The 16403-nt window shown below is 47.3% G+C and overlaps 1 protein-coding gene across 2 annotated transcripts in view; it reads right to left on the reverse strand.

Annotated features, from left to right (window-relative positions):
* LOC135104985 (uncharacterized) overlaps positions 1-7424 on the reverse strand; it is an 8904-nt gene extending 1480 nt beyond the window's left edge. The window contains exons 1-4 of one of the 2 annotated variants that reach the window (XM_064012837.1): positions 7207-7424; positions 6143-6919; positions 5576-5758; positions 150-329 (exon numbers count right to left, since the gene is read on the reverse strand). In XM_064012837.1, the coding sequence (XP_063868907.1) occupies positions 150-329; positions 5576-5758; positions 6143-6919; positions 7207-7209 (1143 nt within the window). In that variant the 5' untranslated portion in view covers positions 7210-7424. The remainder of the gene's footprint in view (positions 1-149; positions 330-5575; positions 5759-6142; positions 6920-7206) is intronic. The other variant, XM_064012838.1, reaches the window with a different exon arrangement.
* Positions 7425-16403: the final 8979 nt, after the last annotated feature.

Below are 16403 nucleotides of genomic sequence, written 5' to 3' on the forward strand. Positions count from 1 at the left end.
GGGCAGTGGCTGGCGGAGGGACAGGGTGTGGTGGACCAGGTGAGGGGGGGTAAGGGTGAGAACGGGTGCGTGAGTGTTGTGACGGGCAGTCCCCTTCCCTACAGCCACGTGGTGGTGGCACCAGGGCGGGGCGCGACGCCCTGACAAACCTGCAGGGTGGTGGTGAAGTTCGGCAGGGCCTGGGCCTGCAGGGAGTGGAGGTAAAGGCTGCCGTCTTCAAGGCTGATCCTTGCTTGCCGAGTCTGTCCCTCCACGTCGTGGACGGCGAAGACAAGGCCAGCCTCCACCAGGCCCCTGGCACGCTGTGTTAGGCTGTGCAGGTCCTCGGCCTGCAGGGAGGAGGAGGCAGCAAGTCAGGCTGGCAGTTTGGGGAAGGGATACAAGCAGTACATTTCAAAAGGCAGCAGCAGCAGCAGCAGCAGCAGCAGCAGACCTTTAGGCATTCAGCAGCCTGCTCAGTGTAAAGGGAGACTTACACGGGGTAATTCACGGCTGCTTTTAGCCGGGATCATGCAGCCAGAAGAAAAAAGCAGCCGGGATTTGCTGAATTGCCGGAGCAGCCGGGAAGCCGGTTTGTGGGTGTGATGGGCCGCCTTGACGCCATTTTCCCGGGTCAAATAAGAACAATTATCAATATAAAATTGAAAATAGTGGAATGTTGATGGCAAGTGTTTTAGTAATAATCACTGACTGTCTGCCAATATGTACAATAAATGGATTAAATATTTACATTCATTTACAAAAATTGTGGAAAACAGACGAGGAACATCATGTTTGTTTATGTGTTCAGTGAGGCAGCCAGCGCCCCAGCACGTGTGTACCACAGCACCACAGCACCACAGCCTGCCAGGCTATATACACCAGGCACTGAGGCAGCCAGCGCCCCAGCACGTGTGTACCACAGCACCACAGCACCACAGCCTGCCAGGCTATATACACCAGGCACTGAGGCAGCCAGCGCCCCAGCACGTGTGTACCACAGCACCACAGCACCACAGCCTGCCAGGCTATATACACCAGGCAGTGAGGCAGCCAGCGCCCCAGCACGTGTGTACCACAGCACCACAGCACCACAGCCTGCCAGGCTATATACACCAGGCAGTGAGGCAGCCAGCCCCCAGCACGTGTGTACCACAGCACCACAGCACCACAGCCTGCCAGGCTATATACACCAGGCAGTGAGGCAGCCAGCGCCCCAGCACGTGTGTACCACAGCACCACAGCACCACAGCACCACAGCCTGCCAGGCTATATACACCAGGCAGTGAGGCAGCCACCGCCCCAGCACGTGTGTACCACAGCACCACAGCACCACAGCCTGCCAGGCTATATACACCAGGCAGTGAGGCAGCCAGCGCCCCAGCACGTGTGTACCACAGCACCACAGCACCACAGCCTGCCAGGCTATATACACCAGGCACTGAGGCAGCCAGCGCCCCAGCACGTGTGTACCACAGCACCACAGCACCACAGCCTGCCAGGCTATATACACCAGGCACTGAGGCAGCCAGCGCCCCAGCACGTGTGTACCACAGCACCACAGCACCACAGCCTGCCAGGCTATATACACCAGGTACTGAGGCAGCCACCGCCCCAGCACGTGTGTACCACAGCACCACAGCACCACAGCCTGCCAGGCTATATACACCAGGCAGTGAGGCAGCCAGCGCCCCAGCACGTGTGTACCACAGCACCACAGCACCACAGCACCACAGCCTGCCAGGCTATATACACCAGGCACTGAGGCAGCCACCGCCCCAGCACGTGTGTACCACAGCACCACAGCACCACAGCCTGCCAGGCTATATACACCAGGCAGTGAGGCAGCCAGCGCCCCAGCACGTGTGTACCACAGCACCACAGCACCACAGCCTGCCAGGCTATATACACCAGGCACTGAGGCAGCCAGCGCCCCAGCACGTGTGTACCACAGCACCACAGCACCACAGCCTGCCAGGCTATATACACCAGGCAGTGAGGCAGCCAGCGCCCCAGCACGTGTGTACCACAGCACCACAGCACCACAGCCTGCCAGGCTATATACACCAGGCAGTGAGGCAGCCAGCGCCCCAGCACGTGTGTACCACAGCACCACAGCACCACAGCACCACAGCCTGCCAGGCTATATACACCAGGCAGTGAGGCAGCCAGCGCCCCAGCACGTGTGTACCACAGCACCACAGCACCACAGCACCACAGCCTGTCAGGCTATATACACCAGGCACTGAGGCAGCCACCGCCCCAGCACGTGTGTACCACAGCACCACAGCACCACAGCCTGCCAGGCTATATACACCAGACACTGAGGCAGCCAGCGCCCCAGCACGTGTGTACCACAGCACCACAGCACCACAGCCTGCCAGGCTATATACACCAGGCACTGAGGCAGCCAGCGCCCCAGCACGTGTGTACCACAGCACCACAGCACCACAGCACCACAGCCTGCCAGGCTATATACACCAGGCACTGAGGCAGCCAGCGCCCCAGCACGTGTGTACCACAGCACCACAGCACCACAGCACCACAGCCTGCCAGGCTATATACACCAGGCAGTGAGGCAGCCAGCGCCCCAGCACGTGTGTACCACAGCACCACAGCACCACAGCCTGCCAGGCTATATACACCAGGCACTGAGGCAGCCAGCGCCCCAGCACGTGTGTACCACAGCACCACAGCACCACAGCCTGCCAGGCTATATACACCAGGCACTGAGGCAGCCAGCGCCCCAGCACGTGTGTACCACAGCACCACAGCACCACAGCCTGCCAGGCTATATACACCAGGCAGTGAGGCAGCCAGCGCCCCAGCACGTGTGTACCACAGCACCACAGCACCACAGCACCACAGCCTGCCAGGCTATATACACCAGGCACTGAGGCAGCCAGCGCCCCAGCACGTGTGTACCACAGCACCACAGCACCACAGCCTGCCAGGCTATATACACCAGGCAGTGAGGCAGCCAGCGCCCCAGCACGTGTGTACCACAGCACCACAGCACCACAGCCTGCCAGGCTATATACACCAGGCACTGAGGCAGCCAGCGCCCCAGCACGTGTGTACCACAGCACCACAGCACCACAGCCTGCCAGGCTATATACACCAGGCAGTGAGGCAGCCAGCGCCCCAGCACGTGTGTACCACAGCACCACAGCACCACAGCCTGCCAGGCTATATACACCAGTAATAAGTCCACACTCATTTCTTCCTTTGCTTTCTCTTCAAGCACAGCAAAACTACAGCCATAGCAACCAGCTTGTCGGAGGACGACTCCATCTTGATTGTTTGCGTCGTGATGCAGCGGACCAGCGGGACCAGCGGCTGCTCTCCATCATCACCAGAATCTCATGCACTTTATATTTCTGCCCGGAACCATGCCAAGTCTGTTCTCCAACTAGCCAAAAACTCCTTCATTAACAGAAAATGTCAAAACCTTTCAAGATCTAACTCCCCTCGTGATTTCTGGCATCTAGCCAAAAATATCTCCAATAACTTTGCTTCTTCTTCTTTCCCTCCTCTATTTCAACCAGATGGCACCACTGCTATCACATCTATTTCTAAAGCTGAACTCTTTGCTCAAACCTTTGCTAAAAACTCTACCTTGGACGATTCTGGGCTTGTTCCTCCCTCTCCTCCACCCTCTGACTATTAAATATTTTCATGCCACCTATTAAAATTCTTCGCAATGATTTTTCCATGCCCTCGCTGGCCTAAACCCTCGGAAGGCTTATGGACCTGATGGGGTCCCTCCTATTGTTCTCCGAAACTGTGCCTCCGTGCTTGCACCTTGCCTCGTCAAACTATTTCAGCTCTGTCTGCCAACATCTACCTTTCCTTCTTGGAAGTTTGCCTACATTCAACCTGTTCCTAAAAAGGGTGACCGTTCTAATCCCTCAAACTACCATCTTATTGCTTTAATTTCCTGCCTATCTAAAGTTTTTGAATCTATCCTCAACAGGAAGATTCTTAAACATCTATCACTTCACAACCTTCTATCTGATCGCCAGTATGGGTTCCGTCAAGGCCGCTCTACTGGTGATCTTCTGGCTTTCCTTACTGAGTCTTGGTCATCCTCTTTTAGAGATTTTGGTGAAACTTTTGCTGTTGCCTTGGACATATCAAAAGCTTTTGATAGAGTCTGGCACAAAGCTTTAATTTCCAAACTACCCTCCTACGGTTTCTATCCTTCTCTCTGTAACTTCATCTCAAGTTTCCTTTCTGACCGTTCTATTGCTGCTGTGGTAGACGGTCACTGTTCTTCTCCTAAATCTATTAACAGTGGTGTTCCTCAGGGTTCTGTCCTGTCACCCACTCTCTTCTTATTATTCATTAATGATCTTCTAAACCAAACTTCTTGTCCTATCCACTCCTACGCTGATGATACCACCCTGCACTTTTCCACGTCTTTTCATAGACGTCCAATCCTTCAGGAGGTAAACATGTCACGGAGGGAAGCCACAGAACGCCTGACTTCTGATCTTTCTAAAATTTCTGATTGGGGCAGAGCAAACTTGGTATTGTTCAATGCCTCAAAAACTCAATTCCTCCATCTATCAACTCGACACAACCTTCCAGACAATTATCCCCTCTTCTTCAATGACACTCAACTGTCCCCCTCTTCTACACTGAACATCCTCGGTCTGTCCTTTACTTATAATCTGAACTGGAAACTTCACATCTCATCTCTAGCTAAAACAGCTTCTATGAAGTTAGGTGTTCTGGGACGTCTCCGCCAGTTTTTCTCACCCTCCAGCTGCTAACTCTGTACAAGGACCTTATCCGTCCATGTATGTAGTATGCTTCACATGTCTGGGGGGGTTTCACTCATACTGCTCTTCTAGACAGGGTGGAATCAAAAGCTTTTCGTCTCATCAACTCCTCTCCTCTAACTGACTGTCTTCAGCCTCTCTCTCACCGCCGCAATGTTGCATATCTAGCTGTCTTCTACCGCTATTTTCATGCTAACTGCTCTTCTGATCTTGCTAACTGCATGCCTCCCCTCCTTCCGCGGCCTCGCTGCACAAGACTTTCTCCTTTCTCTCACCCCTATTCTGTCCACCTCTCTAACGCAAGAGTTAACCAGTATTCTCAATCATTCATCCCTTTCTCTGGTAAACTCTGGAACTCCCTGCCTGCTTCTGTATTTCCACCTTCCTATGACTTGAATTCCTTCAAGAGGGAGGTTTCAAGACACTTATCAATTTTTGACCACTGCTTTGATCCTTTTATGGGATTGCCATTTCAGTGGGCATTTTTTTTTTTTTTTTAGATTTTTGTTGCCCTTGGCCAGTGTCCTTCTTACATAAAAAAAAAAAAAATGTGAAGGCTTTCGACTGACCAGCCGGCTGGAAAAACAGCCCCTGCAAACCCACCTTAGCACTCCACCCCACACTGGCAGGGGAGAGAGAGAGAGAGAGAGAGAGAGAGAGAGAGAGAGAGAGAGAGAGAGAGAGAGAGAGAGAGAGAGAGAGAGAGGCTGCGGAAAGAGAGAGCAACAAGGAGAGAGAAAGAGCCATGAGCCGCGCACCAAGAGCAGCGCTGACAGGCAGCAGTGACACTCGTGACCTGACACACTCACCGTCAGGGTCGGCGCCAGCAGGGCCTGCAGCCTATCCGCGATGGAGGAGGCCTCGGGCCAGGCTGCTGGGAGGCTGGAGTCCCCCGAGGCTGCAGCAGCAGTGCCCGCTGCCTCCAGGGCTGCCTGTGTGGCAGCGGCGGCAGCGGTGGCGGCCTGCAGGGCTGCGCGCGATGCCTCTGCCACCTGAAACACAGCACGGCAGTGAGGCTGTGTGTGTGTGTGTGTGTGTGTGTGTGTGTGTGTGTGTGTGTGTGTGTGTGTGTGTATGGTGGGGGGGGGGCACCGTGCAAACGGAGGGACGTGTGGTGAAGGCCTGGCCTGTGGTAAATAAGTTAGGCAGGAGTGTTGATAATGGTGGTTTGAGGTAAGTGTTTGTAATTAGTTTAATACTGTGTACCACTGTAACTCAACAAGTGACTGATGAAGTGTTGACGCGCTACTTGGAGTTTAATGTTTTAACATTGTTGTGAAGTAACTTTGGGACTACAAACATTGTATTGTATATGAATGTTGTATGCACAGCTTGAGGTGTGCTCAGTAAACTCACTCACTCAATCACTCACTGACCGTTGCCAGAAGAGTGACCTGCAAGCACAACAAGTGTGAGGCCACACCCACCCTGGTGACGAAGGTGACGGCGTGGACGTCGGGAAACACTCCCAGGCACTCCCCTGTTCTCTGACTGTCCTCCTCCACCAGAAGGTCTGTGTCCTCAATGACCTCGTAAGCTTCCTGCCGTGTTGCGGCCGTGCGCAGCGACTGTAGCGCGGCGTGCAGCTGCTGCTCCTTCTGCCGCACCTCCTCCTGCCTGCCCTCCACCCGGGACTCCTCGCGGTGCACCGCTTCCCGGGCACTCTTGCTCTGGTCCACCAGCGTCTGCAGCTCGTCTTGCAGCCGCTGCTGGCGACTGCTCCAGCCACCGAGGGTTGTCAGGTACTCGGCCAGCTGGCTCTGCTCCTCCTGGCAGGAGCGGATGGCAGCCAGGACATTCGCTTCCTGCTCCTGCAGCAGGGACTGTGCCCTCTTGCTGAGTCCCGTTGTCGCCTTTGGTGCAGGCCGTGTCACTGGTGGGGCTGTCTGCTTCCCTGGCTCGGCTGGCAGAGAGGCCAGTCCTGCACCCCTCAGCCTCCTCACCAGTCCCTCAACAGCATAGGCGATGGGGAACTGGCCCGCCTCGGGCACGGCGTGACTCGCCCGGCAGGTGGGGCACGTGACGGCACCCTGCTGCTTCAGTCCGTCAATGCACGGCGAGCACACTGTATGGCCACAGGGCAGGTTGTGTGGCCGCCTGAGGGTGTCGTCAAAGGTGGTGAGGCACACTGGACACTCCTCCACGTTGTCGTCCTGCAACAAAGAGGCGGCGTGAGGGACTCACTGCACACAGCCCGGCACGCTCCCCACACCAAACACCTCATGCTGCTGCTGCTGCTGCTGCTGCTTTCAATCTTTCCTCCACCATTAACCCCTCACCTTCATGTTTTCCCCCTCATTCACAACCACTCATTTAATATATATATATATATATATATATATATATATATATATATATATATATATATATATATATATATATATATATATATATATATATATATATATATAATTTCAGTACTGTTGAGGACAACACTCACCATGGCTCAAGCTGCCTGCCTCTGTGTTGCTGGCCTTGCTTCAGGCTGCCTGCCTCTGTGTTGCTGGCCTTCCTTCAGGCTGCCTGCCTCTGTGTTGCTGGCCTTGCTTCAGGCTGCCTGCCTCTGTGTTGCTGGCCTTGCTTCAGGCTGCCTGCCTCTGTGTTGCTGGCCTTGCTTCAGGCTGCCTGCCTCTGTGTTGCTGGCCTTCCTTCAGGCTGCCTGCCTCTGTGTTGCTGGCCTTGCTTCAGGCTGCCTGCCTCTGTGTTGCTGGCCTTGCTTCAGGCTGCCTGCCTCTGTGTTGCTGGCCTTGCTTCAGGCTGCCTGCCTCTGTGTTGCTGGCCTTCCTTCAGGCTGCCTGCCTCTGTGTTGCTGGCCTTGCTTCAGGCTGCCTGCCTCTGTGTTGCTGGCCTTCCTTCAGGCTGCCTGCCTCTGTGTTGCTGGCCTTCCTTCAGGCTGCCTGCCTCTGTGTTGGTGCCACAATGCGCGTCACACTCCGCCTCCTTGCTCCTGATTGGATGGAGATGCAATTCACCAGTTAGTCAAGAAATAAGCTCACTTAAAGTTATAGTAAAATTAACCAAAGTAATGGCAAATAAACCTTATTGCAATGGAAGCCGTGTGGGGACAATAGGTCGCTGTAAGGCACACATGCTTGCAGGCACCTTGTTGTTGTGCGAGCGTATCAAGCAAAGGGTGGTGATGCCGACGTGTGCTTCATGTGGCTCACTCACGGGGAGGGAAGCATTAATGAAGAACTAAAGGAATTAATATTGAGAAATTATGATGCGGTGAGAGGGGCAGCATGGGCGGATGAGGAGCAACTTCAACACCTATGTTTCTCCGCGTCACCAGCGCCGCCAGGTGATGTCGCCAGAGGTACTACGTGCTCACGCCACCGCCAACAGTCCACAGGTGAGTTAAGACAAGAGTGATAAGATTACTACTCGTATCACACCTGTGGCGGCGGGGAGTTGAGGAGGTGGCCACTGGAAGAATCGCAGTATCTGGCAGTATCTGATAACTTCCATCGCCTCTCATGTCGGGGAAAAGCTGCCACACTGATACCCGAAGCAACTCCCGCCTTGTCTGGCAGCTGACTTTCATGTCACTGCTGAACTGACCGACCATCAACGTGAACAACACAAACATTACTTTTATTCCGCTCTATAGAAGTATTCTTTCCTTAACATTTGAATAACAATTACCTCTCAGATCTGTGATGGGACAAATGCTCCTCACCGAGGTGTGGTCCTCTTATTGATGAGATACTGTCCTGTCTGTTGTGAGTGATGCAACACACATCACTGTCACTGGCGCCGCCAGTGACAGTGATATGTGTTGCATCCACGTTGTAATGTCGTGTTTCTATGTTGCACGGTGTTGGTGTGTCCCTAATCTATAAGACTGGCATTTGTGGGTTCAAGGGAACGCTTTAAGTTTCTATAATTTTTACCTAATTTGTGTCATTTACATATATTTACACTCAGACGATCATATACGACTTCCGACAACAACGAAAATCTACGAAAATAGTTTCATCTCTCTTCAGATAAATACCATTAAATATCTGGAACACTTCACATTACACTTCCGATTCAAATCATTTCACATTTTAAATACTCACTGATAAATCACATCCTACACAAACCTGGCAGCTAATATTCAATGAGGAACACATCGCACACCTACCCAATCCCTCTCTGTCAATATATAACACCAACATTTTACTGTGACTGCATTGCAACTGTCTGGCACCTTATGCCCATCCTGACCCTCTCTGGTCTGACAGCTCTGTCTAGCTTGTCTCTCTGTCTGTTTCTGTCTATTCCCGTCTCCTACACCTTGCAATATACACGTTATGTTATAGCAACCTTTTGCCCCAACAAGGCTTCCGTTGTTATAATATTTATTTTCCAATATTTCGATCATTTAGTTCATTTTCCTGTAACTTTCAATAAGGTTAATTTTCGAGTAAGTATATTTATTTCCTCATACTTTGATCATTTTCCTATACTATCCGCAAGATCCATTTTCAAGTAACTATATTTTTCTTCCCATACTTCGATCATACAGTTTATTTTCCCTTAACTTTCACTAAGGTTCATTCTCGAGTAGCTTTGGTAATTGCATCTTCTAATCAGGAACAAGGAGGCGGCGGTTCCTATGGTGTGCCGGCTGTCCGTGTTGTCCACATCATCTGCTTCCGGTGACCTCTGCTTCCCTCGTATACTAATTCAGTGATGGTCACCTGAGTACCTCTTCTTGTAATCTTGTGCTAATCTCAAGCTTTGTTAGTGTTGTGATGACTCACCGGATTTTGTTGTTCTCCTCGGCGGCCACGTCTCGTCTCTTCTTGCTACCTGTTGTCGTGTTTATCATCTTCTTCCCTCATTTATTCTTTCTACTTTTTATTTCCTTCTTCATTTCTTCATTCTTGTTTCATTCTTCTTTCACCTTACGTGTTTTATTTTGTCTTGTTTCCTGGGTTAAAACAGTAAATATGAGCAATGAGTCCCTAGAAGACTTTTTGAACGACAGCCACGATGATGAACGCTTCCTGCAGCACTCTGGACGTGTCGCTCGCTCTTACCTCAGTGACGACTCTCGCCTCACTCTCGCCTCGTCACCAGATATCTAGGTCTGGGATGCACAAAACAAGGAAATGACGCTTGGTGAGTCTAACCTGAATAAAATTTTCCTAGTGTTTTTAGATGCTGTGTAGGAAATACATGATTTACCAACGCCAAAATGTTGTCTCTGTTTGAGCATAAGTGTGACAGGGATATATTTACCTACATGAGGCCTGACAGGCCGTGACTGAGGGGAAGGCTGAGGGTAGTAAATCGTTCAGCCTGTTAAAGACTGCTATGTCATCTCCTGAAATGCCCTCCCTTAAAGACCCTGGCCAAGACCAGCCAGGGCACAGTCGCTGAGTGGTGGCGGGAGGCGCTGGCCAGTCGCCGCTCAGCATCACGGAGGTCAACCACCACCACCACCACCACCTCGTTTTCCACTTCCTCCTCTTCTTCCTCCTGCAAGTGTCGTGTCATCCTTTTGTTTATTTACAGTGAAGCCAAGGCTATGACCACATTTTCCGAGTAACCTCTTCAATCACTTCTACTGAAGGTTGCAGGACAGCTGATAAGGGCGTCCTCCCACAGCCTGATAACAGCTATCATGCTATAGATAACGCTGGCAGGCCTTCAGTCAGGCGGCCAGCAGAAGCAGCAGCAACAGCAACAGCAACAGTAGTAGTAGTAGTAGTAGTAGTAGTAGTAGTAGTAGTAGTAGTAGTAGTAGTAGTAGTAGTAGTAGTAGTAGTTGTTGTTGTTGTAGCAGTAGTGTAACCGGTAATAATTTTTTTAGTTTGTTTCTGTTTCCGCTAATGTGTTCCGTTTTCTATAACTTGTTTTTATCTCTACAGGCTTATGTTGCACTTTCTCAGATAAACTTGTGTGCCCCATTGTGCTTTCTGTCACTCCTGTCACTACATCTGGTAACTTTGCTGTTGTTCTTCATTAGTCATACCTGGTGCAATGCAAAGTTGGGCTGTCTATCCTGTATATGGATGAGTGTGAGGAAATACTGAACTGCCTTTAAGGCACAGGGAAGTGGATAGTTGTATCAACATGAAAATTTTATTGTATGTAAATCTTAATATTGATATGTTTATGCCGCAGTTTCAGCTCGTATCTGTGAAAAGAAAAAAAGAAAAAATCAAAAACCCTAGAAATAACATGTCATCATCTTAATTAAATAGGCTCAAACAGTTTAAGAGATAGGATAATTTTAAAACTAGGAATTTATAGCCTATTAAATTGTCTACATCATTTACAATCCACTTTTTAAAATTTTTGCATATGTAACCCTTTTAACCCACAGTGAATATGCGGTCAGTTTTTTTGTCAGTTGCAAGTTGTTAATAAAATTAATAATAAATTAAAAAAGGTAATAAAAAAATACTAAAATACGTTTATAAAGCAATTCAAGACAAAGAAAACAAGACAAAAATTAAGAAAATCGGATTATAAATAAAATAGATAGAAATTAAAGCACAGTGAGTGGCAAACATTTACGTTTCGAGAAAAACGCCCCTGAAGACTCGTCAGAACCCGCCTGCAGCGTACACGAGATCTTTCTGGAGTTTCTTGTTTCTCATCCTCAATCTTGGTTTCACATTCATCTTGGCATCTTGATTCTTCAAGTATTTGCTCATCAATGTGGTGTGTTCTACTCCAAGAAGTGAATCCAGGCAACTGGGCGGGGTGTTGGCATGCGGTGACGCCTGCGAACTCGACCCCGCTACAACCACATCTTCTTCTATAGAGGGTGGTGTTGTATTTCTTCTTCTTTTCTTTTCTTCTCGAGCCTTCTCTAGCCCTTACCTTCGCTGCTCCACGAATCTCTTCCTCTTTGGCATTTTGCAAAAGCAACAAAATGCTGATGAAAGACGGATGACGCGATGACACATACTCCCTCAATAACAGCTGGGAGCAGCACTGAGGCTGCGTTCCCACCAAGCCGCTCAATTCCATTCAATTCCATTCAATTCACGTCATTCAATTCTTTTTCAATGAACACCGTTCCAACCAACGCCATCAGCTTACTTTTCATTCAGGTCATCTAGTATGCAATAAGCCTTCGTGCGAGATGGACGTCAGTGACCTAGCAAGAATAACATTGTTGTTGTTGCAGCGGCGTAGAAGGCGTAGGAAACAAAGGAATATGTGGATGCATCCCATTAATAGCAGGAGAGCACAATTTGGGACATTTGCACATTTGTTCCCAGATTTGCTCAATAATCCAGATAAATTTCATGATTTCTTCAGGATTGACAAGAAGAAATTTAAGCAGTTGGTCGAGTTAAAGGCCTTTCAACAAACGCTAACAAAACGCTCCTGACTCCTTTAATTAAGAATAAGACTAATCACTAGTCCTTACATTCATCTGAGCTTCTCCATAACCACCTATAATATAACCATTTGCTATACGTCCTCTATAACCAACCTAACCTAACTTTAGCTAACTTAAGCTAAACCAATCTAACCTAAGCTAAACTAACCTAAGCTAAACTAAAGCTAAACTAAACTAAGCTAACTTAGCCTAAATTTACCTAACTTAAGCTAACCTAGTAGCCTAATCTAAGCTAAACTAACCTAATCCAACTCGAACTTTCCTAACTTATTTTATCCTAACCTTGCTATACGTCCACTACACCTTTTTCACCAATACATTTTGTCACTCCAGGGGAAAAAATACATCCCTGTCATAGCTATACAAGTCTCACTCTCCCTCCCTGTTTACCTTAATAGTCGAATGATTGTCATTCAAGAGAGAAAAATGGAACCAGATGCATCATTGAATGAGAATGGCCAGGAATTGAATGGAATGGAATTGAATTGAATGACCCGGTGGGAACGCTTACATAGGAATTAACGTGATCCATCATAGCCACTCATGAATGACAATGAATTGAATGGAATGGAATTGAATTTAATGGTTTGGTGGGAACGCACCCCGAGGTTGGAAAGGGAGGAATCAATGATGTGTTACCATATGAGTGAGCAAGTAATTTTCATATGTTTGATTTTTCATGGATTTCTCTCGAATTTTTTCCAAAAAAAATACCACTGCCTGCGGTCTGAGAGAGTAAATTAACCTTTTACGGGTGAATGGGCGTGTAAACACTTATAATTGAGATACTCAAATGAAATTAACACAGTGTTGCCATATGACTGAGCTAGTGGTTGGTATATTTTTCATTTTTCATGATTTTTCGAGATTTTCCATGTTATTTCGTTGCCCCGCGCCTTAACTCGTAGTAAGGTGTTATTCACGTCACATGACGTGCTCCTGTTGGGTACGTCCACAGGTTTCTCGCGTCACATGACGTTTTTCACGTTTTGCACTTGCTTGCTCTGTGTGGGCAATAACTATTCCTGTGGGAGTGTCTGGCATATCACTCGAGCTTTACTTTTCCCAGCAAACACTAATTCTTCATCACTTACTTCCTCGCTTTCAGCATCGCCTTCTCCACTATACACATAACCTTTATCTTTATTGCTATCATCTAGAGCAATGGTTCTCAAACTTTTTTCATGAGCGACCCTATTTGGACATTTCATTCCTTCGCGACCCATGATTGGTTCATATGTGATGAAGTTGTAGAATAAACCAATAAGAACGAAATATTATTATTATTATTAGTTAGTAAATATAGTAAGTAGCATATGAAGCAAGATATTATATAATTTTACACACACACACACACACACACACACACACACACTACTCACACAAATCATTGCAAACGGCACAACCTCCCTCGCCTGCGGTCGATGGAAAACAGACACCGCGCACGAGCCTGCATGGGCCCACTGCCAGTCCAACATACGCGTTTGATACTGGAGTCATTCCTGTCAGAGGCACCAGTACGTGGGGCCCAGGAGGAGGGAGGTGGGGGAAGATGAACATGCATAACAAAAGTAATTTGTGGTTAAAGAAGAATAATTCAATTAAGTAACTGAAATACACTGAAACACTGAAAGCATGATAATGTTCCTGTGTCCCTGCGACCCATCAAAATTGATCTCGCGACCCAACTTTGGGTACCCATAGTTTGAGAACCACTGAATTCTAGATTCTAGAGGGTCATCACTATCAGAGCTACCAGAATAATCAACAAATCTTCCATCATACTCGCTGATATTTGAAAAAACGTCACGTGATATGACAAACCTGTCGGCGTACCCGGCAGGAACACGTAAGAAAATAATCATTATGTGCTAAAAATGTTGCTGGAAAAATAAGAGTGGAAAGTGTATCAACAACGGGGAGTACATCTGGCAACGGCGCGGGAATTCCTGACGTGACTCACCAGTGTTGGGGTTTAAAAATAGTGAACTGCGCATTTCAAAATGTCTTCATTGTTTTACAGAGATGGTTCTGAATTGTTTGGGGTAGGAAAAAAAAAATTGTACTATGTAAAATAATGAAACACGTTACGGGTCGTATTAAACGCTTCCTCGTCCCCTCTCCACAGTTTTCAGGAAGCTCTACTGACAACGCAGTGGTTTTCAAGGACGTTCTAATAATTGTGATAATTTTTAACAAGCAATTCCGTATAATCAGTGAGGAAAACACTTATTGGAATGCGAGTGTTCACCTCTGTGCCATTTGAAAACTGTGTGTGTGAGAGAAGGAAGGGTTTGGTACAAGCCGAATTTCTTGATTAGAGGAACAAATGCATGGCACACCTTAACGTTCCTCTCTTGAGACAAAAAAAAAAAAAAAAGTGAGTAAATAAATAAATAAATAAGATAAATAAATAAAAATAAATAAATAAATAAATAAAGGGAAAATGTAGAGTTCGAGTGAGAGGTCTTGAGTTCCAGACCTCCAGCGTGATCGTAATTGGGTGAATGTACTTGTGAGAGACGGAGATAAATAGATAAATAAATAAAATAAAAATAAAAATCGCGATTGTTATAGAAAAAGAAGCAAGAAGGGAAGAGTTTTGGTTTGTGTGAGCAGGAGGGGTTAGCTGTGGTGAGTGTGAAGGCAGCTGTAACAAACATGAGGCATTTGTCAACAGAATCTGAATGGTAAGTGTATTGTGGAAGTGTTCAGTGTATGCGTGTATGTAGCCCACGTGTATGACTTTGTTGTAATGTTTGGTGAGCACTGTGGAGTGTTTGGCTTCCCCCGTCCAATGCAACATCTTGAAAGGGTAAATTATTCATCGTATTCCGTGACTGTGAGTCAGCGATTCATCAGCGTGTTGCCCCAGGCATGGTGATGTGGTGGTGTGGTAGCGGGGCGGAGCGGGGCGGGTGGCGGAGCCTAGTGGAGCGAGGGTGGAGGTGATGGGCGAGATGTGGAGTTTGCTTCATTGTGCACTGGAGGGTTTTTTGTACTGGAGTTTGCATCAAGTTAAGGAACACAGCAGTAGCAGAGGTAGTGTGCAATAGGCGCCGGATATATACATATATATATATATATATATATATATACGAGTATATATATATATATATATATATATATATATATATATATATATATATATATATATATATATATATATATATATATATATATATATATATATATATATATATATATATATATATATATATATATATATATATATATATATATATATATATATATATATATATATATATATATATATATATATATATATATATATATTTATATATTCTGGTGTATTACTGAACTTAGCGAGGAATGGTGACATAGACTTACGAGTGTTATATAAGCAAATGCATGTTTTCACTATTTAAACATAAGTACACATTTGTCACCTCTCTCTCTCTCTCTCTCTCTCTCTCTCTCTCTCTCTCTCTCTCTCTCTCTCTCTCTCTCTCTCTCTCTCTCTCTCTAACATGGCATATTTTTTTTTAGTTTTGCGTTTATGATGAGTATTCTATATGTAATAGTATTTCTAATCATAATTTCTTGTAAGTCTCATAATAAGCAATTTAAAACAGGTTGTGAGCAGGATTAGGGCGCACACTTCGTAAGTGGCGGCCCTTCACTCAGTTAACACGGTGTAAGGAGGTGTATTGGTGCTTTATACACCAAAAACTTGTCTGGCTGTTTTCTTTCCATATGAGCTGATGTAAGGCATGTACCGGTGGGTTTCTGTCTTGTTAAGTAAAGGATTATGTTAGTGCGTAGTGTTTACCTCTTTAGTGCTTCACAAAAAAGTGCCACTCAGCCACAACTTTTATGTAAGTCTTTGTAGTACACCACTGCACAAAACTTATGTCATTTCCCTGTAGATCTTGTTTGTATTTTTATTCCAGTATGCTCAAGCCCACGGGTGATTTCTTTCATTGATATGCAGGCCTCACGTACACTTCATTCTTTGTCAGTGTCGTGCTGTATTCGAGGTGATCAGTGAACTGCTGGCTGATGCAGATCTAGTCTTCTCTTGGGGACTTATTGTCTGCATGCTGACAGGCTGGATCAGCAGAGGAGCCGACACCGCACAGCTCGGCGCTCTTCCCCTGTGCCTGAGCAACACTGCGCTGACACGTCTGTCCGATGCAGGGAGGAGACAGCAAGCGAGAGGCGAGGCTGGGCGGAGTTTGGACATGTCAGGCAGTCAGTGTTCTTAACTAGAGTAAATACAATTGAGAAAAGTAATATACGTGGGGAAAAGGTTTTCAGTT

The sequence above is a fragment of the Scylla paramamosain genome, chromosome 11, assembly GCF_035594125.1.
Source record: "Scylla paramamosain isolate STU-SP2022 chromosome 11, ASM3559412v1, whole genome shotgun sequence".
Classification (NCBI taxonomy): domain Eukaryota; kingdom Metazoa; phylum Arthropoda; class Malacostraca; order Decapoda; family Portunidae; genus Scylla; species Scylla paramamosain.